This window comes from Chiloscyllium plagiosum, unplaced genomic scaffold (assembly GCF_037043375.1).
Source record: "Chiloscyllium plagiosum isolate Xiang-an unplaced genomic scaffold, Cpla_swu_hap1 HiC_scaffold_35, whole genome shotgun sequence".
In the NCBI taxonomy this organism is placed as follows: domain Eukaryota; kingdom Metazoa; phylum Chordata; class Chondrichthyes; order Orectolobiformes; family Hemiscylliidae; genus Chiloscyllium; species Chiloscyllium plagiosum.
The window spans coordinates 65890990-65917218 of NW_028270173.1; the positions used below are offsets into that span (position 1 = coordinate 65890990).

A 26229-nucleotide genomic window follows, 5' to 3' on the forward strand; every position below is an offset into this window, starting at 1 on the left:
AACTTTATTGCCGTTTTCAGGAGTTACTACATGTATAATGATTGAAAGTCCTCCTGCTGTACTGAAACTTTACATTTGAAAACATTAGTTGAGTTGCTGTAACTCCTACATCTGGATCACAATTTCTTTTCCTAGTAATGTTTAGCAAATTATTAAAGGTGAATGTCAGTGTGCAGAATTCCAGAAATGTAACTTCATTAGCGATCTTCAGTTGAGAACATGTTAGAAGGATATGATGGGTTGCCTTCTCTGATGTTGAATGACTTAGCTACTGAGGCAATGGGTGCACTGATAATAATCTTCCAAGTATTCTTAGATTCTGTAAAATTGTTAGAGAATTGATAAACTGTGAACATAATGCCGTTATTAAAAAAAGATATTCAGACAAAACAAACAGCGAGTATTGCCCATTTAGATGAACCTGAGTTCGAACCAGCAACAAAAAAATGGAATAAGAAAGTACTTAGTATCTATTATAAAATCACGCAGAATTAACATGGCTTCATAAAGGGGAAATGAAGCCTGATGAACTTGTTACAGTGCTTTGAGAAGGAAGGAAACAGTATGGATGAAGGAGAGCATTCTGTGGAAGTAGTGCATTCTGATTGCGAAAAGGCATTTGATGACGTGCAACACAGCATGACTCAATAAGGTAACAGCCCATGGACTCAAGGGTAATATGAACACAGGACTTGATAGCTAATAGAAGTAGCCACGTTGGGAGTAAAAGGGGCAACAGGACTGCAACTTATAACTATTGTTATAACTATATAACTTATAACACACCACAGCGATCTGTGCTGTGGTCCCAATCATTTATACTTTATATATGAATTAGAGTAAAATGGAATTTTGTCGAAATTGTAGATGACATAAAAAATAGCATGAACACAAGAAGGGAAGATGACAGGAAGAGTGACAGAGACAGTTTACGTAAACAAGCAAAAAATGACGGAGTAGATATATAATATGGGAAAATGTGAGGGTATACATTTTGACAGGAAGAATAGATAAGGTTACAATGTTTTAAACCTGAAAATGCTACTCAATGCTGAAGAAGAGCATTGATCAAGGAGTCACAATGCAAGAATCACAAATAAATGAGGTTACAATCTTTTAAACCTGAAAATGCTGCTCAGTGCTGGAGCAGAGTGATCCAGGAATCATCACGCAAGTATCACAAATAGTGAGCATTCAACTTCAGAGAATAATTTGGTTGGCAAATGGACTTCTGCCAATTATTACCAAGAAAACTTAGTGCAAAAATGGGGAGATCTTGCTAAAGCTAAGCAAGGCTTTTGTCAAAATCAAAATGGTGTAATGACAACAGTTTTGGTCTCCTAATCTAAACAAATACACTGATATACGAGACCATACATCCTATGCGAGGTGATGATCTTTGCCTCCTCATTGTCCACTGGGTTAGGGCCAGATAATTGGAGGGTGGCAAATGTTATTCCCTTGTTCAAGAAAGAGAATAGGGATAATCCTGGGAATTACAGACCAATCGGTTTAACGTTGGTTGTGGACAAATTATTGGAGAGGCTTCTGAGAGATAATTTATGATTATTTGGAAAACATAGCTTGATTAGAAATAGTCAGCAAGGCTTTGTGAGGGGCAGATCATGCCTCAGAAGGCTTATTTAATTCTTTGAGGATGTGAAGAAACACATTAATGAAGGTAGAGCAGTGAGTGCGATGTACATTGATTTTAGCAAAACATGGTAGACTCGTTCAGAAATTAAGGAGGCATGGGTAACAGGGAAATTTGGTGGTCTATATATAGAATTGGCTGGCCCATTGAAGACAGAGGGTGGTAGTAGATGGAATGTATTCAGCCTGGAGCTCAGTGACCAGTGGTGTCCAACATGGAACGGTTCTGGGATCTCTGCTCTTTGTGATGTTTATAAATGACTAGGATGAATAAGTGGATGGGTAGGTTACCAAGTTTGCTGATGATACAAAGTTTGGTGGAGTTGTGGACAGTGAGGAGGGCTGTTGAAGGTTTCAACGGGATATTGACAGGAACCGGGCTGAGAAGTGGCAGATAGAGTTCAACCTGGAAAAGTGAAGAGTGGTTGATTTTGGGAAACTCAAATTTGAATACAGATTACAGGGTTAAAGGCAGGATTCTTGGCACTGTGGAGAACCAGAGGGATTTTGGCATCCATGTCCATAGAGCCCTCAAAGTTGCCATCTGAGTTGATGGAGTTGTTAAGAAAGTGTACGGGGGTGTAAGCTTTCATTAGCAGGGAGGTTAACTTTAAGAACTGCGAGGTATCCTGCGGCTCTATAAAGCCCTGGTTAGACCACACTTGGAGCATTGCATTTGGGTCTGGGTCACCTCATTATATGAAGGTAGCAGAAGCTTTAGTGAGGGTTCAGAATATATTTACCAGGATGCTGCCTGAACTGGAGGATATGCCTTATGAAGAAAGGTTGCAGAGCTAAGGTTTTTCTAATTGGAGCGAAGAAGGATGACTGATGACTCGATATGAGTGTACAAGATGATGAGATGTGATTTGGAGGTGCCAGTGTTGGACTGGGGTTAAAATAAATCACACAACACCAGGTTATAGTCCAACAGGTTTATTTGGAAGCACTAGCTTTCGGAGCACTGCTCCTTCACCAGGTGGTTATGGTGCACCGTTCCGAAAGCTAGTGCTTCCAAATAAACCTGTTGGACTATAACCTGGTGCTGTGTGATTTTTAACTTTGAAGATGATGAGAGGCATAGTTAGAGTGGATAGTCAGAGAGCTTTTTTCCCATGGCAGAAATGGCTATCATGAGGGGGAACAATTTTAAGGTAATTGGAGGAAGGTTTAGGGGAGATGTCAGAGGTAGGTGCTCAGAATGCACTGCCAGCAGTGGTAGCAGAGTCAGATACATCAGGGAGATTTAAGCTACTCTGGAGAGGTGGATGGATGATAGTAAAATGAAGGGTATGTTGGTTGGTTTGATCTTAGAGTAGGATAAAAGGTCAGCACAACATTGAGGGCTGAAGGGCCTGTACTGTACTGTACTGTTCTATGATCTGTGTTCTATGATCAACCTGGTTTGATTTCAGGCATAGGAAAGAGAACTGTTGAGTCGGGAAGATTGAGCAGTCTGGGATTTTATTCACTGGAGTTTAGAAGATTGAAATAAACCGATATTTTTTAAACGTTGAAGATTCTTAAGGAGCTTGATAGTGTATGTGCGGAGAGATTGTTCTCACTTGTGGCCAGTGGCCATATTTTCAAAATGATTGCGTGTTAAGTCAGGGGTGAGGAAGAATTGCATCTTGCAGATGCTAGCCAATCTGTTGAACACTTCAGCACAGACTCAGTTCATGGTTAACCTCTTGTTGCCTCTCTCCCTTTTGAAATAGGAATGTCACATTCTCAGTTTCCCAATCCTCTGGTACTTCTCTACAATCTAAACATTTTTGGAAAATTACAATCAATGCTACTCTACAACCTACTCTATAACTATTTTATTGATAATCCTAGTGTGTGAACCATCAGGGTCAAGGGTTTGATCTGCCTTTAGCCCACTAGTTTGTTTAATACTACTTCCCTAGTGGGAGCTGTGATACTTACTTCATCTCCATGAAGGAAGTAATTGCAGGGCATTTGCAAAATCATAATATAATCAAACAGAATCAGAATAGCCTGATGAAGGGGAAATCAGGCCTGGCTAATGTGTTAGTATTTTCCGAGGAAGTCTGAACGAGAATTGATAGAGGGAAACCAGTAGACGTATTGTATTTGGACTTACAAAAAGCAATCAAAAAGATAATCATAAAAAGTTCAGTAATATGGTAAGAACTTAGGTTTTGAAGGTAACATTTTAGCATGGATCAGGAAACTTCACACAATCAGGAAGGAGAGATCACATGAGAGTGAAACATAGCTGGAGTGAGTATAAAGTTCGGGTAATTTGGTGGCAAGGTACGAGATCAATACAGAGGGGAAGAGAAGATACTTGCTTGCCTTTTTGTTGCCTGATTGCTCGTAAGTAAGTTCTTTTTTTAAACAGGGTAAATTCAACTCACAATCAGGGATCCAACACAAAAGAGGGACATCACTGGTGAATCATAAGTTCATTGGTTGGTGATCGTGATTAATTTGACAATATATTGCATGTCACTTTCAAATTGAAAGTAAATTGGAAAAATAGTTAGAGAGTACAAATTAAAAGACCAGAACATTTTCCTGAATCAAATTAAGAACTGAGAAATTAAAATGGACTTAAGGTGATGATTTGTAACTACATGATGGTGGACCCCATTGTGGTTCACAGTGACCAGATTTGTAGCAAATATTAACTGCTCAAGGAACTCGAGCTCAGCATTGATGACCTGAAGCCTGAGTTTCAACCAATCAAAAATTCATGGAGGGGAAGATGTTCCTGGGGATGCTGTGTTTTAGGAAACTAGGATTAACTGCCTCAAATTCGCTCAGTGGCCAGGGACACTAGACTGTGACTAAGAGCAAGGCAATTAGAGGGATTCAGGAGGCAGTGCTAAAGGAACCTCAGCCCTTGAGCTTATCTGGCAGGTTTGACTTTCTTGCTGTCTGTGTGAACAATTAGATTAGATTACCTACAGTGTGGAAACAGGCCTTTCAGCACAAGCTGTCTACACTGACCCTCCGAAGAGTAACCCACTCAGTCCCATTTTCCTCTGACTAATGCACCTAATACTATGGGCAATTTAGCACAGACAATTCACCTGACCTGCACATCTTTGGTCTGTGGCAGACACGGGGAGAGTGTGCAAACTCCACACGACAGTCACCTGAAGCTGGAATCGAACCTGGGACCCTGGTGCTGTGAAGCAGCAGTGCTAACCACTTAGCCACCATGCCGCCCCACTCTGAGACTGGAAGCAGTAGGGAGGATGAGCAAACTGACCATAGCACTGTGGTCCAGGGAGCCACTGAAGTGGGGGTGAAAAGTGAAATATAGTAAAAATCGGGGATAGCATAGTTAGGGAAATTAGCTCTGTTCTTTGCGACCGGGATAAAGAATCTCAATGGTTGTGTTGCCTGCCTGGTACCCAGGTTCAGGCTATTTGATCTCAGCTACGAAGCAACGTTGAGTGGGAAGGGGAAAGATCCAGTTGTCATGGTCTATATAGGTACCATCGATATAGAAGAAAGAGGTTCTGCAAAGGAATAATGAGCAGTTAGATGCTGAATTAGAAAGCAGAACCAGCAAGGTAATAATCTCTGGCTTCTTATCTGAGCAAACTGGCACAGTGTGAACAAGAGCAGTATAGTAGCCCACTGGTTAGTACTGCTGGCTGACAGGGCCAGAGACCCGAGTTCAATTCCACTCTCAGGCAACTACCTGTGTGGAGTTTGCACGTTCTCCCTATGTCTGCGTGGGCTTCCGTCTGGTGCTCCGGTTTCCTCCCACAGTCCAAAGATGTGCAAGTTAGATTGATTAGCCATGCTAAGTTCCCATGGTGTCTTGGAATATAGAGTGGTGCTGGAAAAGCACAGCAGTTCAGCCAGCGTCCGAGGAGCAGGAAAATCGACGTTTTGGGCAAAAGCCTTTCATCAGGAATACAGGCCTGAAGGATGGAGAGATAAATGAGAGGAGGGTGGGGGTGGGGAAAAAGTAGCATAGAGTACAATAGGTGAGTGGGGGAGGGGATGAAGGTGATAGGTCGAGGGGGGGAGGGTGGAGTGGATAGGTGGAAAAGCAGATAGGCAGGTACCTGCCTAACTTTTCTTCCACCTATCCACTCCACCCTCCCCCCGATCTATCACCTCCATCCCCTTCCCCATTCACCTATTGTACTCTATGCTATTTTCTCCCCACCCCCACCCTCCTCTCATTTATCTCTCCATCCTTCAGGCTCTCGGCCTGCATTCCTGATGAAGGGCTTTTGCCCGAAACGTCGATTTTACTGCTCCTCGGATGCTGCCTGAACTGCTGTGCTTTTCCAGCACCACTCTAATCTAGACTCTGGTTTCCAGCATCTTCAGTCATTTTTTTCTACCTGTCTTGGAATATGTAAGTTAGGTGTATTAGACATGTGAAATGTACGGTTACAAAGGTAGGATGGTAGGGGGGGGGAGGTGAAGCTGGGTGGGATGCTCTTTGGAGAGTTGATGTGGACTTGTTGGGCTGAATGGCCTGTTTCTAACTGTAAGGATTCTATTGTGTTGCTGCTGCTCCTTAAACAAGGTTATGTTGCCCCGGCCTCTTTTTTTCAGCGGGGTTGTAGAAGACACAGACTTCGAAAAGTCTAAGTTTGAAGGGTTTTTGGGCCAATTTTATTACAACTAACAGGTACTGCCTCAGGCAAAAGGCTTTCAAGTTGAAAATAAAGCACATATACAATGAAAGAGGCATAGCCAGTTCTCCCAACGCAGCTTTTCTCTGGTTAAATTTGGTTTTGGCAGTCCGGCAATTCACAGAAAGCAGGCAGTTTTGAAGCTGCTGGACTCAAAGAATCCCTCTATGCTGGTATTCTCTGTCTGACGTCTCTCCTGTAAGACCCTGTGTTTGATTTTACCTTTTGTGACAAGGGGTGTTTATGGGGATTGTTGCAAGTATTGTGAACAACATCATTAAGTTGGCATAATCTGTTGGGTTTTGGGACAAGTTAAGTTATTTGGTATTCTGTTCTCTTTTGTTTGTGTTTCTTTTGGTAATCTTGTAAATAAATTCTGCTTGGTTTATAACTAAGTGGTTTGACTAACTATCCCTCCTGGAATATCTGCATTACACCTGCTTCAAACAACTCGCAAGGTTAGAGTCTGCACTACTTTCGTGAAATGTATTGAGGGAGCCTGGTCTGGTCCATAACACTATGAAGATCAAAGATTGTTGTGGCAGAATTGAGTTGAAATTCATGAGATTCCCCAGCACCAGTACTGGGGAGGGAGGGAGGGGGCTGTTCCGATCATATGGCCTCCACCTGAATAAGGCAAGAATCCTGGCAAACTGCATAATTAGGTGTGACAATGCTGTGCCTTTAACAAGGTTATGTTCTGCTCTTTGTCAGATGGGTCATAAAGGCAGAGGGTTCGATATGTTTGGGTTTATTGACTTGAAGAAGCTTTGCAGTGTTTTGTTTTTTTAAAGCACTTGTACAATGAGAGGGGAGTGGCCAGTTCTCCCAGTTTAAGATTTGGATTGGTTTGGTTTTAGCAAGCAGTTAATTTTTGACGATGCTGGTCAAAGAAGCAGTTCCGTGCTAATTCTTTCTCTCTGTTTCTCTCTCTCTCTCTCCTGTAGGAATCTGTGTTGGATTTTACTGTTTTTGCCAAGGGGTGTTTATGGGGAGTGATGCAAGTGTTTGGAACAGCATCATAAATTTGCAAAAGTGTCAGTTGGGTTTTCAAATAGTTATGTTATTCCAAATTTGGTTTTCTTTTGTTTATGTATAAGTAGATGCTCTTTTGTTGAAAACGGAGTGGTTGGGCCAGCTGCATCTCTCCTGGAATAGCCACTGTACACCTGCTTAAAGCAACGAGAAAAGTTAAGGTCTGGGCCACCTTCTTGAAATGCTTTGAGGGGGTTTGGCCTGGTCGATAACATAGAGCATTAAATTAAAAAGTGTGGAGTGGATGGGTTCAGTTGCACTGAAAATTCTGGAAAATGTTAGAAGGGCTCGACAGAGTTTCTAGAACAAGTAATCGGACAGAGAGCATGGAAAGGGCCAGGAATCTCACTTCAGGTATAGCAGATGAGAAGGGTGGCTGCCAATGCAGGACTGAGGGTATTGTATTTAATTGCAGGGAGTGTATGAAACAAGGTGAATGACCTTGGAGTGCAGCCTGAAATTGACAGATACGAAGTTGAGGGTTCCACAGAGACGTGATTGGAAGGGATTAAGAGTTGAGAACTAAATACCCAATGACCCTTTTCCTGTAGAAAGGACAGGCAATTGGGCAGAGGAGGCAGGGTTGCTGTGTCAGTCAGAAATGAGCTAACACTAAGGGATCGCAGCTGTTGAGCTTGTTTATTCATAATTTGGAAGAAAAACGCAAATGTACCGCGGTTAAATTCGTAGGTGATCCAGAAATATTTCAAGTGACAAGGTATGACATGGAAAGAAACAGGGATGTCCCTGGATTGGAGTGTATTAGCTAAAAGGAGAGATTGGCGAAAGTGTTTTGTTCTCATAAATGTAACCAGATCAGCCATGATCTCGCTGAAAGATGGAGGAAATCCAGTGGGCCAAATGACTCTTATTTTGGGAGTCTTATTGTCTGACAATGCACTCTTGCAGGAATTCCTCTTTCTCTTGGATGAGATGTGAAAATGAAGTCTGTACACTTGCTTTTCATCAGGAAATAAAGAATTGTTTTGAACTATTTCTTTTGACTAATAGTGATCTGAGAGGTATCATGATGAAAAGAGATTTTCAATGTTTTTTCAATCATAACACTGTTCCTTTGAATTAATTTGGCATTTATTATTTGAACCTCAGGAAATATATTCATCACTGCTTCTCAAAGCGTACTGAATTGTATAAGAGGAGCTTTTTAATGAACACTGATCTTCAATGGTTGTGATTATCAGTTCCGGCAACACACAAGATTACATTGTTGGTCAATCTGTTCATGGTCATCTCATTATTTTACGTTTCAATCTAACAAAGAAACATTGGTGATGCAATGAAGAATCTGATAATGAAATATAATTCCTGTTATAGTTTCCACTTGGAACCAAGATGCGCATTGAGTTGTCTGGTCAAGGGAATGGAACACTGACTGTGAGTGCTTTGAATGTTGATATTATTCCTAAATGTGATAACCTCAGTGATTTCTTTCGCATTCAGGTATGAAGAGTTTATTTTAAAATATCCTTGAGGTTAGTGGTTCAGGCGTAAATGTGTTATGTGTGTGTGTGTATAAATATATATTACATATGTATGTACATATACACAGCAATCTGAAAATAAAATGACAGTAAGTTGCTTGTTGCATGGCGAGAATGATTTAATATCCAGATTGGAACAGATACCCCACTTGTATTGATATATAATACCAGCAGATATTGAACATGGATTCCTATCACTGTCAAAAGCTGAGAGGAAATGTTAATATTGGTGTTTTTTGTCGGTGTGCTTTCGTTAATTGCTTGATAGTTTGAATGGTTTGTTGAGAGTGAGGAACTTATGGGCTCACACTTGGATGGCACTTTGGTCTAAGAGCGACTCCTTTTTAAAAGAGTTCCCTGCTTTTGTAAGTCTCAATAATTTCATTTCATTCTGTCCTATGCGAGCGCAAGTTTAGCTTAATGCTGCTTCAGTAGGAATTAGTGTTTAACAGGAATATACTTGTGGTACTTAACAGTTCCGAAAGCTGTACCATAAACTGGAGGAGCCTCTCGGTGCTTGCAAAAAGGTTCACCTCTCTGTTACTATCGAAGGAAAAGTGGAGTTTAAGAGTAAGTATAACTGATCAGGGAATGAAATGTCATCTTGACTCAAATATAGTTTTCTTTTTATAAAAGTAATAAAGTGTGTAAAATTAAACTCAAATTAAAATACAGATATACTAGTTTTACTGATGGTGGGGTATTGGATTTGTATTAAATTAGGCTGAGGATCATTTTGAAATTCAGCATATTTTTGAAGGATAGAAAATAGCATGTCAAACAAACTTAACTGTGTAGCTCTGCATGGCCCTTTATAGAGAATTCCCTCATTAAACCATGAGACAGTTACGACCCCAGACCTCCTCATCAATGCTCATGTCAGGAATAAGATTCACAGTTGAGTGTGATGTGCATTGCATGGAACAAGATTCAGAGAAAACTGAGATTTAAAAGAATATGGTGATAAGTTGTAAAAGCAAAATGACATTGAATGCTCCAAGGAATGTATTACAGGACAAGCGGGAGAGCATGTGTAACTAAGAGAATTGAATAACGCTCCAAAGGCTGTGGCACAGATCAAACAATCAGCTGGTTTCCTGTGTGCTAAAATATATTATGCCTTTCACATTGAACAGGTTGGGAGGAAACAGACACATCAGTGAAACCGGTGAAATTGCATATTCTGTTCATAAACATGAGCAAAATTATGGGCAAACATGAGTGGTCTGTTTGTTCCTTTTCTTTTATTGCACAGGACCAGACGATTACACTAATTTTGATGAGGAATGTACAGACGATGACTCTCAACCGCTTGATTCACAGCTTGGCACCATAGGTTGGCACGATGTTCGTTCAAGAAGGAAAAGGGATGTTCCAGATACAGAAAATCGTCAAACCATTTACTATAAAGTCTGTTACTGGTTAGTATTAATTAATATAGTTAACATTTTTAGATAGAGATGATTGACCAATGAAGTCAATGAAAAATTCTGTCTTGTATTCAGTATAAATTTTAGCCCGATATTAAATCTGTTAATTTTTATTCTCATCCTTTTTGCTGTATTCGAGAATGGTTGCCTTTTCTCAACATGTCATACTTTCACTCAATGGCTTCCTCCATTAGCTCACGTTAAAACACATGTTTCTTTCACTAAGAGTGTACATCTACCCAATTTAGCTTGACCAGTATGTATCTTCCATTTGACACCAGGATGGCATGTTGCCTTCCTGGTACTAGTGTTAAGGATCCCTCGGAGTGGGTAGAGGGCATTTTGGGCAAGGATGTTTGAACAGTCAATGGTATACATTGGTACAAATGACATCGGTAAAGAAAGGGATGAGGTCTGACAAAAAGAAAACAGGGGGCTAGGAAGGAAGTTAAGAAATCGGACCACAAAAGTAGTGATCTCAGTATTCGTATTAGTGCCACATGCTAGTCAGAGTAGGAATGACAGGACTGATTGGATGAACGTATGGCTGAAGAGATGGTATCAGGAGGAGGATTTCAGATTCCTCGGATATTGGGACCAGTTCTGGGGAGGAGGGACCTGTGTAAATTACATCTGGGCAGGACTGGCAATTAGGGGGAGTGTTTGCTCAAGTGGGAGAGTTTAAACTAATATGCCAGAGTGGGAGAAGGAGGGGCAAGACAAAAAACAATGGGAGAAAAAGGAATGAGGAAAGAATAGACAGAGAAACCAAGGACAAAATTCAAATAGGGCTATTGAGAAAAGTATTGGGAGTGAAACAAACATTGTTTAAAATAAACAAGCCTAAAGGCTTTGTACCTTAATGAGTGGAGAAGTTGCAGCAAAATGGATGAACAGAGCACGTAGACAGATGTAATCAGGTATGATATAATTGGCATGATGGAGACATGGCTGCAGAGGGAGCAGGAATGGAGTCTGAATGCCCCAAGGGTATTCAGTATTTAGGAACAACAGGCATCAGGAAAGAGGTGGTAGAGTGGCATTGCTGCTTATAGAGGAAATTAACACAATAGTGAGGAAGGATGTTAGCTCTGAGAATATGGAGTCTCTATGGTAAAGCTGAAAAATACCAAGAGACAAAAAAAACCCCAAACTGCAGTGGCGATGTTGGCAATGGCATGGAATAGGAAATTAGAGATGCATGTGATAAGGGAGTATTGGTGATCATGGGTGATTTTAATCTAAACATAGATTGAGCAAATATAATTAGCCATAATGCCATAGAGGAGGAATTCCTGGAAGATATACAGGATGGCTTTCTTGACCAATATGTGAAGGAACCAATTAGAGAGCAAGCCATCTTAGACTGGGTACTCTGTAATGAGAAGGGGATTATTGCCAATCTCACTGTGCAAGACGGCTTGGGGATGAGTGACCATAGCATGATAGAATTTTTTTTATCAAGATTGATAATGAAATAAGATTTAAAAGCAAAAGGTCATTGAACGTTTCAAGGAATGTATTACAGGACAAGAGGGAGAGCATATGTGATTAATAGAATTGAATAACACTCCAAAGACTGTGGGACACATCAAACAGACCAACCCAGGTGCTGAATCTCAATTAGGAAAACTTTGAAGATATGAGGCGTGAGTTGACCTTGATAGACTGGGAAGAGTTACTTCAATGGATGCCAGTGGATAGACAGCGGCAAACATTCATGAAACGCATGGGGGAACCACAACAACTGTTTATTCCTGTCCGGCACAAAAGTAAAATGAGTAAGAGGGCCAATCCATGGCTTACAAAGGAAATTAGAGATAGCATCTGATCCAAGAAAGAAGCATACATATTTGCATAAAGAAGCATAAGGAAAAAAAGATCCGAGGTTAGAATTCAGTAAAGAAGTGGAAAACACAGTACAGAAGTAAATTTGCAGGGAACATAAAGACTGACACTAAGAGTTTCTCTCAGTACACAAAGAGAAAGAGATTGTTGAAGACAAATAGTGGTGTCCTGCAGAAGCAGGGGAATATATAATAGGGTACAAAAAAAAATACTGAGCAACTGAATATATACTTTGGTTCTGTCTTCACAAAATAGGACAGAAATGTTGGAGAAGTAAGATTTAGTGTGAAGGAAGAACTGAGGGAGATCTATATTGGTAGAGAAATGATGCTGGGAAAATTGATGGGATTGAGGCAGATAGATACTCAAGGCCTGATATTCTACATCTCGGAGTACTTAAGGAAGTGGCTGTAGAAATAGAGGATGCATTAGTTCTCATCTTACAGGATTTTGTGGGCTCTGGTACAGATTGGAAAGTCATTAATGACACGCCAATATTCAAAAAGGGTGGTTGAGAGGAACCAGGGAATTATGGGTTAGTACAGCCAATATTGGAAATTGAGAAAATTCTCGAATCCATTATCAAAGACTTTGTTGCAGAGCATTTGGAAAGCAGTGGCAAGATCAGACAGAGTCAGCATGGATTTATGAAGCAGTCTTCATGCTTGACAAATTTATTGGAACTCTATGAAGATGTAATTAGTAGAGTTGATACGGAGGAGCCAGTTGATATGATACATTTGGACTTTCAGAAAGCGTTTGACAAAGTCCTGCGTAAGAGATTATTGTTCAACATTAAAGCACATGGAGTTGGGGAAGTGTATTGCAATGCAAATGATTGGCAGAGAGGAAACAAAGCAAAGGAATTAATGGGCCCTTTTCAAATTAGTAGACATTAACTAGTGGGGTTCCACAGGGATCAGTGCTAGGACCACAGCTATTCACAATATATATTAATGATCTGGATGACGGAATAAAATGTAACTTATCAAAGTTGCAGATGATACCAAGTTGGGTGGGAGGGTGAACTATGAAGAGAATGCAAAGATCCTTCAGCATGTCTGGACTGGTCGGGTGAGTGGGCAAATCATTGGCAGATGCAGTGACATTTAGATAAATGTGAGGTAATTCACTTTGGAAGCAAAAAGAAGAAAATATATTACTACCTGAGTGGCTGTAAATTTGGACAGGGGAGTGTGCAGTGGGACATGGTGTCCTCATGCACCAGTTACGGAAGGTGGCTGCAGGTATGCAGGTGCAGCAGACTTCATCGCGAGAGTTTTGAGTATAGGAGCAGGGATGTGTTGTTGTAGTTTTATAGGACCTTGGTGAGGCTACACCTAGAATATTGTGTGCAGTTTTGGTCCCATTTTCTGAGGAAGAATGCTCTTGCTCTCAAGGGAATGCAGTGAAGGATAGCCAGGCTGTTTCTGGGGGTGGCTAGAATGACATATGAGGAGAGATTGACTAGGTTAGGATTGTTATTACTGGAGTTCAGATGAATGAAGGGGAATCTCATAGAGACTTATCAAATTCTAACAGGACTAGACAGGGTAGATGTTTCCGGTGGTGAGTGTGTCCAGAACCAGGGGTCACAGTCTGAGGATTTGGGATGAACCAGTTAGGACAGAGATTAGATTAGATTACTTACAGTGTGGAAACAGACCCTTCGGCCCAACAAGTCCACACCGACCCTCCACAGAGTAACCCACCCAGACCTATTCCCCTACATCTAACACTACGGGCAATTTAGCATGGCCAATTCACCTAACCTGCACATTTTTGGACTGTGGGAGGAAACCGAAGCACCCGGAGGAAACCCACGCAGACACAGAGAGAACGTGCAAACGCCACACAGTCAGTCACCTGAGGCGGCAATTGAACCCAGGTCTCTGGCGCTGTGAGGCAGCAGTTCTAACCACTGTGCCACTGTGCCGCCTGGGATGAGGAGACATTTCTTCATCCAAAGAGTGCTGAGCCTGTGGAATTCATTACCACAGGAAGTAGTTGATGCCAAAACATTGAATGTATTCAAGAGGAGGCTGGATATAGCACTTGAGGCAAATGGGGTCAAAGGTCATGGGCAGAGTTAGGCGCTTGAGTTGAATGATCAGCCATGACCGTGATGAATGGAGTCGCAGGCTTGAACGGCTGAATGGCCTCCTCCTGCTCCTATCTTCTATGCTCTATGTTTCTATGTAATGCCATGCTCATTCAAGATTTTCCATATGTATTAATCATCCAATCCCCTACTGCATACATCTCAGTGCCCTTCGTGTTTCAATGCTGGATGCAAATTCGTTTTGCTTTCCTCACCAGGATTTCTCAGAACATTCTGCCCCCAGCAGAGAGCACGATGAACAATTAGCACTAAGGGCACTTTAGATGGTAAGAACTGAGGATCAAAATATCAAAGCAGAAATTGGATTGCGTACAGCTTAAATATAAGCATGCAGTGGTTTGAGCATGCTGCACATTGTGTGCTATTCACTGACCAGTTTAAGAAGTACTTATTTCCAATTGCATGTGCATGTTTTTCCATGTGTGAAAAGGAAAATAAGCAACAGTTAGCACTCAGAGAAAATTATTAGCCACCAAATTGTCCTATTTTAGAATTAGCATTTATGTAAATAACTTGCATCTAAACTGCAATGAAATGATTTATTAATCTTAATGATTTTATTTCTAAAGGCGAGATAGTGACGATGAGACTCATTTCCAGTCTGGAATGGCAATTGTCGATATTTCACTCCTCAGTGGTTTGGAACCTGAGCTGGTGCAACTTGATCAGGTAGAATGGATTGAATAGTAAGAAGCCGTAGATTTTATTCTGAATGAAGTTTGAGAAGTATAAATCTAGTCAAACAACACCAAAAAAGATCCGGCTTTCACATTTGAAAAGAAGATAAAATCACATTAGGTGATGATTAGTGGATGGGAGATGGGTTAAAGAGAGGAAAGTAATGGGCGATAATAGGTATTTGAGAAAAAGAGCATGGGAAAATTCAGTAAGTGAATGGGCACAGGAGGAGTAGATGAATCAACTTTACCACATGAAGGGAGAGGAACGGAAGTCAAGAATTGTGGATGGAGACTGGGAACAAGAGATTGAGGGGTAAGGAAGAAGAAACAGTTATGAAATGGAAGGAAAGAGAATGTTCATAGGAGGTAATGTAAGCTTGTAGCTTTAGTGATCAGCATGCAAAGTGAGCTCTGCTTTAGAACGTGTGCCAACCCTCAGCCAAACGTGTAGTGGATGGTCAGGAAAAGCCTTCTCTAAATTTAATCCTGATATTTCATAGTTTCTGGTCGAATTAACATTTTGATTTAATGGCTCTGATTTTTACTCCTTTGGCTGAGCTCTTGCATAATATTGTATGAGTTCAGTCCATGTAACACAAATGTAGTTTTGCTGATTACACAAAGGAAAGTCACTAAAAAAAATGTTCTGATTGTTTTTCAGCTGAAGAATGGAGTTGACAAATACATCGATCACTATGATTATAAGGATGGAAGGGTCTTACTTTATTTGGAGACGGTATTTCTTGTTCTTAGCATTGATGTTGATATCATGTTTAACCATTTATTAACTGAATTAAATTGGAACAAGTGAATATTAATGATATTTAGCTGATTAAATCTGTAGAATTAGGATGTTATTCAATTTGAATATCAAACTACAGAAAATTTGCTCAAAATTATATCTCTGTTGCAATGCGATATTTGAACATCCACCTCTATGAGTTGATATTTCAATGTTTGCTACTTAACTGCTCTTTTTCCCATCAGGTTATAAGTATTTCCTTTGGTAAAGTATATCTCATTCTTAAGATTTTATCGTCATTATAGGATTTATGAATTTCAGCAAAACCTCTCTGGTTATTTAGCAGGAATATTATTTCATTATCCTTTGGTTACCATCTATCTTGACAGTGAAAATGGCTTTCTCCTATTTTTGGTTCAGTTCTTTCATGGGATGTCAGCATAACTAACAAAACCAGCATTTTTATTCATTCCTTACTGGTGATCAGCAGTGTTTTATACTGGGATAATTTCAGAGGGCACTTGAAAGTTGTACCCATTGCTTTAGGCCTGGATTAACATCTAGTCCACATTTATTTAGAACAATAGATTACCTCCCCAAAACGACATTAATGAAGCCTGTGACTTTATACAACATTCAATCAATATTACAGATTTATTAATTGCATTTAAATTCCACCAGTTCCTCGGGATTTGAACCCATGCTGCCAGAACATTTCTGTGGGCCTCTGGATTTCTAGTTCAGTCGTATTATCACATCACCCCTATTTCCCTGGCTGTATCAATTGAGGGGGTCAGTTTGCTCAGTTGGTTAGAGAGATGGTTTGCAATACAGATCAATGCAACAATTCCTGCACTGACTGAGATTACCACAAAGGTCTCTCTTTCTCAATTTCTCCCTTTGTCTGAGGAGTGAGAACCTTTAGTTTAAGCCATTAATGGGTGGCACAGTGCTCCGGGTACCTGGGCTGGATTCCAACTTTGGGCAACTGTCTGCATGGAATTTGCACATTTTCCCTGCATCTGCATGTATCCTCCTCACAGTCGAAAGATGTGCGGGTTAATTGGATTAGCCGCGGAAAGTGCGGAATTATGGGGATAGCATGTGATGCAGAGAAGGTTGGTGCAGACCCGATGGGCCAAATGGCCTCTATCTGCACTGTAAGGATTCTATGATGATTTGATGTTGATTTGATTATGTGATTTCGATTATCTCCGTTCAACTTGCTCAAACCCTTTTTCTCAAAACAGACCAAAACCACTTCACAGTCACATTAACGACACGCCTTCCTTTTCCCCAAGTATGCTGTACATTTTCCAAATTCTCATGGTGATATAATCTAATGTTCTCTCAGCAGGTCCGAAACATTATTTTGCATTGTGTATCACAACTTAATGAAAAGAACAATTTCCAACACAGCATTTGGGTTGTGTTTACCAAAGAGATCGATTATTTCTGACATTAATGTTGAGATTTTTGTTCATGCCCACATGTTTTCATCTGGGATGGGATCATCTTCAAAAGGATTCCCTTCAGATCCTTTCAACTTCATGCATAATTCTTTATGTTTCTCTTTGCTGTGACTTTTTTCTTTTCTGATCTGTTTCAGGTCCGCGAGGAGAGAGAATGTGTTGTATTTGCCACCAAACAAATTGTTCCAATGGGTTTAGTGCAGCCGGCATCAGCAACTCTGTATGATTTCTATAACCCAAGTAAGTGACAGCTTTCTTTAGGTTTCATCACCTCACTCTAAGCAGTAGGAGGAGGAGGCGATGTCACCACAGCCTCCTCTCTGCTATGTTTCAACAAAGGCTTCAAGGAATTGCATTCCTACTTAACAGAAATTTATCCTCAGACAGCGTCTTTCCACTAGTCCATTGGCAGGAAACAGTGAAAGGGGGGGGGAAAGGTTATTTTTCAGGTTGACATCCTGTAACTAGTGAGGTTTCTGAGAGATCAATGCGAGGATCATAACTGTTACAATGTATGTTATTGACTTGGATGAAGGAAGTGAATTTGCAGGTGACACAAAAGTAGGTGTAAGGCAAGTTGTGAGAGAGATACAAATAGTTTAGAGTGATCTTGAGAGTGAAAGTAATTGGGCAAAATGTGGGAAAGCACATTGTTGTTTATTATGGAAAGGGAGAACAAAAGAACAAAATATTATTCAAATGGAATAACTGCAGTAAGTTGCAATACAAAGGAACTTGAAGGTATTTGTGCATAAAAACCAGAAGAAAATATACAGACGACAGATAATGAAGAAAGACATTGGAATGTTGGCCATTATTTCAAGGGGTTGGAGCAGAAGAGTACTAAAGTAAGACTGCAATTGCACGAGATGCTGGTGAGACCACATCTGGAATACTGTGAACAGTTTTTGTCCCCTTATTTCAGGAAATATGTCATTTAATTGGAGGCAGTTCAGGGACTGTTTATTGGAATGATCTCTGTATAGACAGATTGTCTTATAAGGAGAAAGTGAGGACTGCAGATGCTGGAGATCAGAGTCGAAGAATGTAGTGCTAGAAAAGCACAGCAGGTCGGGCAGCATCCGAGGAACAGGAGAATCGACATTTCGGGCATTGGCCCTTCATCAGTAATGAGGCTTGTGGGTTGGGCTCTTGGTGTGGTCTCCTCTACATTGGGGGGACAGGACATCTTCTTGTGGATCATTTCAGAGAATATCTCTGGGACACCTGAACCCACCAACCCCACCGCCCCGTGGCTGAACACTTCAACTCCCCCTCCCACTCCGTCATGGATATGCAGGTCCTGGGCCTCCTCCATCGTCAAACCGTTTCCACCCGATGCCTGGAGGAAGAATGCTCATATTCCACCTTGGGACCCTGCAACCTCACGGGATCAATGTGGATTTCAACAGCTTCCTTATTTCCCCTCCCCCAACACTATCCCAGTCCCAAGCCTCCAACTCGGCACCACCGTCCAGACCTGTCCATCACTCCCCCCTCTGACCTATCACTTCCCCAGCTACCTTCCCCCAACCCCCCCCCCCCCCCCCTCCCATTTATCTCTCAGCCCTGACCCACAAGGCTCATTCCTGATGAAGGGCTCATGCCCGAAACATCGATTCTCCTGCTCCTCGGATGCTGCCTGACCTGCTGTGCCTTTCCAGCACCACACTCTCGACACAGATTGCCTTATAAGCAAAGGCTAAACATTTTGGGACTCTACTCACTCGAGTTTAAAAGAATCAGAGGTAATCACTCTGAAACATAGAGTCTTGACAGTGTTGCACTTGTCAGACAGTGTACTTTAATTCTTATATCTAACAAAAAATCTACGAGTCGACTCTTAATAGTAATAAGCGATAATATTTCTTGATTTAATATTGAAATAACAAAATTCACTACAAACCAACGATTTGCACTATAAATCTAATCAACTATCTTGTTCTTTAACTTATTTCTGGATGATCATCTACCACCACACTGGATCTTGGCTTTGATCATTTGGTCTTTTCTCCCGCTGGTCCCAAGGGTGTCTTCTCTTCACGGTAGTTAGTCTGGAGATACTGCTCTGAGGGTGGTGTTGCGATTATTCTTATATTTAGAAGTCTTCGCGCCCTTTTGGGAGGGTCTCTGATGTCCACCAACAAATCGATCAGGGCTTGATCACCCTAATCGATCAGAAAACCAGCAGTTGACAAGTTGATGGCAGAGTGGTCCATGGGCATCCATTCCTAGAGGTGTTGGGAGCATGGAGGTCAGGTACCCTTTCCAAATAAGTGTGTGAGGCTCGCCTTCGTCTGGTAAATAACTCAATGTTTCTGATTGTCCTGTGGATGGCATTCAGTTCAAATTCAAGTGCATTTTGTACTGTCTGCAGCTGCTGAGTCAATTGTACATTGTCTGTCTGTGGCTGCAGCCTGTCTGGATTCTGCAGCTTGTTTATTTCAGTGCCTTTGAGCAGTCACGTTTAGCCACGGCTTGCCTCAGTTTCCCAGCATGCCTCATTTATTGTCCCTTTTATCATAAGTCCATCATTTTGAGTGGCCTATCCAGTCACAACAAGGTAAATGCTGAGAGGCTGTTTTCCCTCACACAAGAGTTTAGGACCACAGGGCATAGACTCAAAATAAAGACTCAATTTAAAACTGAGATGAGGAGGATTTTTTTTCTTCCAGAGGTTTGTGAGTCTTTGGAACTCCTTACCACAGAGACCTTGTGGCGGCAGAGCCCTAATGCATATGTATGACTGAGGTAGATAAATTCTTGGCATGTAGGCAATTCAAGGATTAAGCTGAAAAGATAGGGAAGGTCAACATGAGGCAGATCAGATCCGTCATCGTCCTGTTGGATGGAGGAGCAGGCTCAAGAGACCTCTTTGTGGTCTTAAAACTATGATCTTTGATATCTAATAGGGCAAGAACAATATATACACAGGAACCTACCAGCAGCAAGTTCCTATCCAAGCCACTCATGATCCTGAAATGAAATATATTGCAGTTCCTTCAGGGTCGAAATCATGAAACTCACTCCTTAATGAAACAGAATTGACTGCAGTTAATCAATACAGCAGCACACCCTGACTTTCTCAAGGGCAACTTTCTCTTGAGTCAGTGACACCAACAATTTGGGAAGATAAGTGGGTGGCATGGTGGCACAGTGGTTAGCACTGCTGCCTCGCAGTGCCAAGGACCTGGGTTCGATTCCTACCTCAGGCGACTGACTGTGTGGAGTTTGCACGTTCTCCCCGTATCTGTGTGGGTTTCCTCCGGGTGCTCCGGTTTCCTCTCACAGTCCAAAAGATGTGCAGGTCAGGTGAATTGGCCATGCTAAATTTCCCGTAGTGGTAGGTAAAAGGGGTAAATGTAGGTGAATGAGTGGGTTGCGCTTCAGAGGGTCGGTGTGGACTTGTTGGGCCTGTTTCCACACTGTAAGTAATCTAATCTAATCTCGTGAAAGAATTTTTAAAAATGACGTGTTACATTTCTTGAACTAGATGAGAGGCTGCTGGCAAAGGTACATTAACTTGATATTCCAAGCAGTTTTGGTGGTCTCTCAAGGCCTGAGACAATCTATATCCCTATCCTGCCCCATCAAAGAATTTGAGACGAACTAATGGGCTGTGGTATTGAGCTAATTCCAGTGGGTTGTGGAACCTTGCTTTACTCCAGAATTTGAAGTATAATGTCTTGGCTGCTGTAACAATGTGTTTTGTTTCCATTTGATGGATCATTATAAAAAGTCTGCCTTCTCAGGCAAATACAAAGTTCTGCCACGAAGTACTGGAGCATTTTTGATAATTTTGTGTTCAATAACAATGAGCCAATTAGTATTCCAAAAACAGTGTATGAGAACTTAATTAACAGAATTCAAGTATGTATGTATTGAGAAGGTGATTGGGAGCTGCATTCTGGAACAGCCACAGCCCACGTCCTACAGATAGACTCACAATTTCATGAAGGAGTGAATTCCAAGATTGTCACTCAGGATTCCTACGTTTCTGTTGCCCTTGTCCTTCTGAACAGAAGTGGTTGTGCGTTAGAAGGTGCTAACAATGGAGTTTTGGTGAATTCCCGTGCCTGCTATGTCCTGCCCAAGTACACCACATTATATGTGGCTAGATTGAATTCCATGTGCCATAGACTTTGGATCCCATAGAATTTTTTTCCTTTGCGAACAGTCTCCCATGTGGGACCTTGTCAAAAGCCAAGTAGATTATATCAAATGCATTGCCCTCATCCACACATCTAGTTATCTCTTCATTGAGTCATACAGCACAGAAACGGGCCCATCGGTCCAACACATCCTTGCTGACAGGTATCACAAACTTAACTGGCTCCATTTGCTTACATGTGCTTTGTTCCCCCTCAACCCTTCCTTTATGTGTACCTGTCCGAGTGTCTTAAATATTGTCATGTACCCACCTCTACTACTGCTACTGACAGCTCAGCTGTCTTTTAAATCTTTCCCCTTTCACATTGAACCTATGCCTGCCAGTTTTGGACTGCTCTACCTTGGTTATTCACCTTATCTATGGCCCTCATGACTGTATAAATCTCAATAAAGTCAACCCTCAGCCTCCAAGGCTGCAGTGAGAACAGGTCCCAGCCTATCCAGCCATTCAAGTCCTGACAACTTCCTTGTAATTCTTTTTCTGCACCCTTTATAGTTTAACAACATTCTTTCCATAGCAGGGAGATCAGAATTGTACACAATATTTCAATCAAATTCTTCATAAGTGAACCTTCCTTCACATAATTATGACATTGATTATTCCCTGCCTGTTCAAGTGTGGATTAATTACTTCCCTCAGAATTGCATTTGACAGTTTTCCTACTAATGAAGTTCAACTCAATGGCTTATAGTTTCTTGGATTGTCTCTTGCTCCCTTCTTGAATAATGGCTCCACATGGTCTGTCCTTCAATCCTCTGGCATATTTCCTGTGGCCAAAGAGGATTTAAAAATTATTGCCCTGCTACTTCTCCCCTTGCCTCAATCAACAACATGAGATATACTTCAGTTGGTCCCATAGATGTATACTTTTAAGCCGGCCTGATCATAGATCACAGCACGGAAACAGGCCCTTTGATCCAACTCATCCATGCTGACCAGATATCCTAACCAAATCTAGTCCCATTTACCAGCACTTGGCCCATATCCCTCTAAACCCTTCCGATTCGTATACCCATCCAGATGTCTTTTAAATGTTGTAATTGTACCAGCCTTCACCACATCCTCTGGTGTGAAAAAGTTGCCCCTTGGGACTCTTTTATATCTTTTCCCTCTCCCCCTGAACCTATGCCCTCTAGTTCTGGACTCCCCCACCCAAGGGAAAAGACCTATTTATCCTATCCATGCCCCTCATGATTTTTTAAACCTCTATAAGGTCACCCCTCAGCCTCTGATGCTCCATGGAAAACAGCCCCAGCCTGTTCAGCTTCTTCCTATAGCTCAAATCCTCCAACCCTGACAACATGCTTGTAAATCTTTTCTGAATCCTTTCAAGTTTTACGACATCCTTCCAATAATAAAGAGACCAGAACTGCACACAATATTCCAAAATTGGTCCAACCAACATCCTGTACAGCTGCAACATGACCTCCCAACTCCTGTACTCAATGCTCTGACCAATGAGGGAAAGCATACCAAACGCTTTCTTCACTATCCTATCTAACTGCGACTTTCGAGGAACTATGAACTGGTACTCCAAGGTCTCTTTGTTCAGCAACACTCCCTAGGACCTTACCATTAAGTGTATAAGTCCTGCTCTGATTTTCTTTTTTCAAAATGCAGCACCTCGCATTTATCTAAATTAAACTCCATCTGCCACTTCTCAGCCCATTGCTCCATCTGATCAAGATCCCGTTGTACTGTGAGGTAGCTTTCTTCATTGTCCACATGCTTCCAATTTTGGTGTCATCTGCAAACTTACTGACTATACCTCCTATGGTCACATCCAAATCATTTATATAAATGATGAAAAGTAGTGGACCCCGCTCCGATCCTTGTGGCACTCTACTAGTCACAGGGCTCCAGTCTGAAAAACAACTCTCTGTCTTCTACCTTTGAGCCAGTTCTGTATCCAAATGGCTAGTTCTCCCTGTATTCAATGAGATCTAACCTTGCTAACTGATCTCCCATGATGGACCGTGTTGAATGCCTTCCAGAAATCCACATCTGCACTGTTCTGCCCTCATCAATCCTTTTTATTACTTCTTCACAAAACTCAATCAGGTTCGGGAGACATGATTTCCCACGCACAAAACAATGCTGATTTCCCTAATCAGACCGTGCCTTTCCAAATACATATAAATAGCTATCCCTCAGGATTCTCTCCAACAACTTGCTCATCACCGATGTCAGGCTCACCGGTCTATAGTTCCCTGGCTTTTCCTTACCACCCTTCTTAAACAGTGGCACCACATAACCCAACATCCAGTCTTCTGGCACCTCGCCTGTGACTATCGATGATACAAGTATCTCAGCAAGGGGCCCAGCAATCACTTCTCTAGCTTCCCACAGTGGTCTGTGGTATACCTGACCAGGTCCTGGGGATTTATCGACTTTTATGCTTTTCAAGACATCCAGCACCTCGTCCTCTGTAATATAGATTTTTTTCAAGATGTCACTATCTATTTCCCCACATTCTAATCCCCCATCTGCTGTGGCTCCACGCATAGGCTGCCTTGCTGATCTTTAAGGGCCCTATTCTTTCCCGAGTTACCCTTTTGTCCTGAATGTATTTATAAAAACCCTTTGGATTCTCCTTAACCCTATTTGCTGAAGCTACCTCATGTCCCTTTTTTGCCCTCCTGGTTTCCCTCTTAAGTATACTCATACTGCCTTTATGCTCTTCTGAGGATTCACTTGATCTCTCCTTTCTATGCCTGTCATACGCTTCCTTCTTTTTCTTAACCAAAACCTCAATTTCTCAATTCATCCATCTTTCCCTATACCTACCAGCCTTTCCTTTCACCCTAACAGGAATATTCTGTATCTGGACTCTCGTTATCACATTTTTGGAGGCTTCCAATTTTCCAGCTGTCCATTTACCTGCAAATATCTGCCCCAGTCAGCTTTTGAAAGTTTTTGCCTAATGCCAAAATTAGCCTTCCTCCTATTTAGAACTTCAACTTTTAGATCCAATCTATTCTTTTCCACCACTATTTTAAAACTAATAGAATTATGGTCACTGGCCTCAAAGTGCTCCCCCACTGACACCTCAGTCACCTGCTCTGCCTTATTTCCCAAGAGTAGGTCAAGTTTTGCACCTTCTCTGGTAGGTACAAATAAATACTGAATCAGAAAATTTTCTTGTACACACTTAATAAATTCCTCTCCATCTAAACCCTTACCACTATGGCAGTCCCAGTCTGTGTTTGGAAAGTTAAAATCTCCTGCCATAACCTCTCTATTATTCTTACAGATAACTGAAATCTCCTTCCAAATTTGTATCTCCATTTCCTGTCGACTACGAGGGGGTCTATAATACAATCCCAATAAGGTGACCATCCTTTTTTATTTCTCAGTTCCAGCCAAATAACTTCCCTGGATGTATTTCCAGGAATATTCTCCCTCAGCACAGCTGTAATACTATCCCTTACCAAAAATGCCACTCCCCCTCCTCTCTTGCCTCTCTTTCTGTCCTTCCTGTTGCATTTGTATCCTGGAGCATTAAGCTGCCAGTCCTGTCCATCCCTGAGCCATGTTTCTGTAATTGCTATGATATCCCAGTCCTATGTATCTAACTATGCCCTGAGTTCATCTGCCTTTCCTGTTAGCCCTTTTGCATTGAAGTGAATGTAGTTTAGTTTATCAATCCTATCTTGTTCTCTGCTTTGTCCCTTCTGCCTTGACTGTTTGACTTGCTCCTTTTCCCAACTGTACCAGTCACAGATTGATCTCTTTCCTCACTATCACTCTTCTCTCTGGTGATGCTAACTTAAGAACATAAGAAATAGGAGCAGGGTTGGCCGTCTGGCCCTTCGAGCCTGCTCCATCGATCTTTAAGTACATCATAGCCCAACTCCCTGACTACCTTAACAAACTTCTCTCTCACTACTGAACAACATACACAGTGTTCATTTAGCATAACAATGGACTCTGGCTTCTCGCACACTTAATTCTGCTGCCTTAATAAGCCCTATCCTTTCCCTAGTTCTCCTTTTTATTCTTAATAATTAATTACAAAATCTTAGGATTTATCTATATTTTACCTGCTATACTTCATGCAGGTCACTGTTTTGCTCTCCTGATTTCCTTTCAGAGTTTCCCTTTGCACATTCGATATTCCTCTTGCGTTTCTGTTGTTTGTAGTCCTTGGTAAATGCTGTAAGCCTCCCTTTTTTCTAGTTATCTGACTCTGTATATCCTTTAATACCCACAGTTCACAAGACTTGTTAGCTTTGACATTACTGGAACATGTTGACACTGTACTAATTCTAATTCCTTCTTGAGTGTGTCCCATTGTTCTGACAGACATTGACTTGAAATTCTAGACTGTCAGCCAACTGTGGGCAAATTGTCCTTGGTTTTATTAACCTGAGCCTTCCTCCAAATTAGACTGTTGATTTCAGGCCCGTTTCTATCCTTTTCTGTCGCTATCTTGAATCCATGTTTTCTGCAAAATGCTCCCCCCGCTGTTAATTTAAATATTTGCCTGACTCCATTCACCAAAAATAAGACCACTGCTGCCCCTGCACTCTTAGGGCCTTACACATTCAGATGTTAAAAGCTCTTCTGGATGTATTTTAAGCATTCTGCATTGTCTGAACAGTTCACAACTTGACCACCTCGGTTAGTGTTGGAAAAGTTCAAGTCCTGTCCATTTGCTACCCTCTGTGTTTTAAGCTTCTCTGTAATTTTCCTGCATATTTTCCCTACAATTTCACTTGGGCTGTTGGGTACTATAATCCAGCATCAGCAATTTGCTTGTTCCTTTTGATTTTTGTATTCTACCCATGTGGCTTAATTTGAGGAGACTTCATAGCTATCATTCCTTCTTAATGCTTCAGTAACTTCCCTGATCAATACAGAAAAACTCTTTATTTTTTCACCTTTCCCTGTCTCACCTGAAGATCCAATATGCTGGGCTATTGAGTTACCAATCC

At 41.4% G+C, this 26229-nt stretch overlaps 1 protein-coding gene across 1 annotated transcript in view; it reads left to right on the forward strand.

Moving 5' to 3' along the window:
• LOC122541279 (complement C4-like) overlaps positions 1 to 26229 on the forward strand; it is a 327363-nt gene that overhangs the window by 256175 nt on the left and 44959 nt on the right. Inside the window, exons 31-36 of the mRNA XM_087979764.1 lie at positions 8661 to 8720; positions 9304 to 9397; positions 10083 to 10248; positions 14797 to 14896; positions 15569 to 15643; positions 17259 to 17361. Coding sequence (XP_087835890.1) covers positions 8661 to 8720; positions 9304 to 9397; positions 10083 to 10248; positions 14797 to 14896; positions 15569 to 15643; positions 17259 to 17361 — 598 coding nt within the window. The remainder of the gene's footprint in view (positions 1 to 8660; positions 8721 to 9303; positions 9398 to 10082; positions 10249 to 14796; positions 14897 to 15568; positions 15644 to 17258; positions 17362 to 26229) is intronic.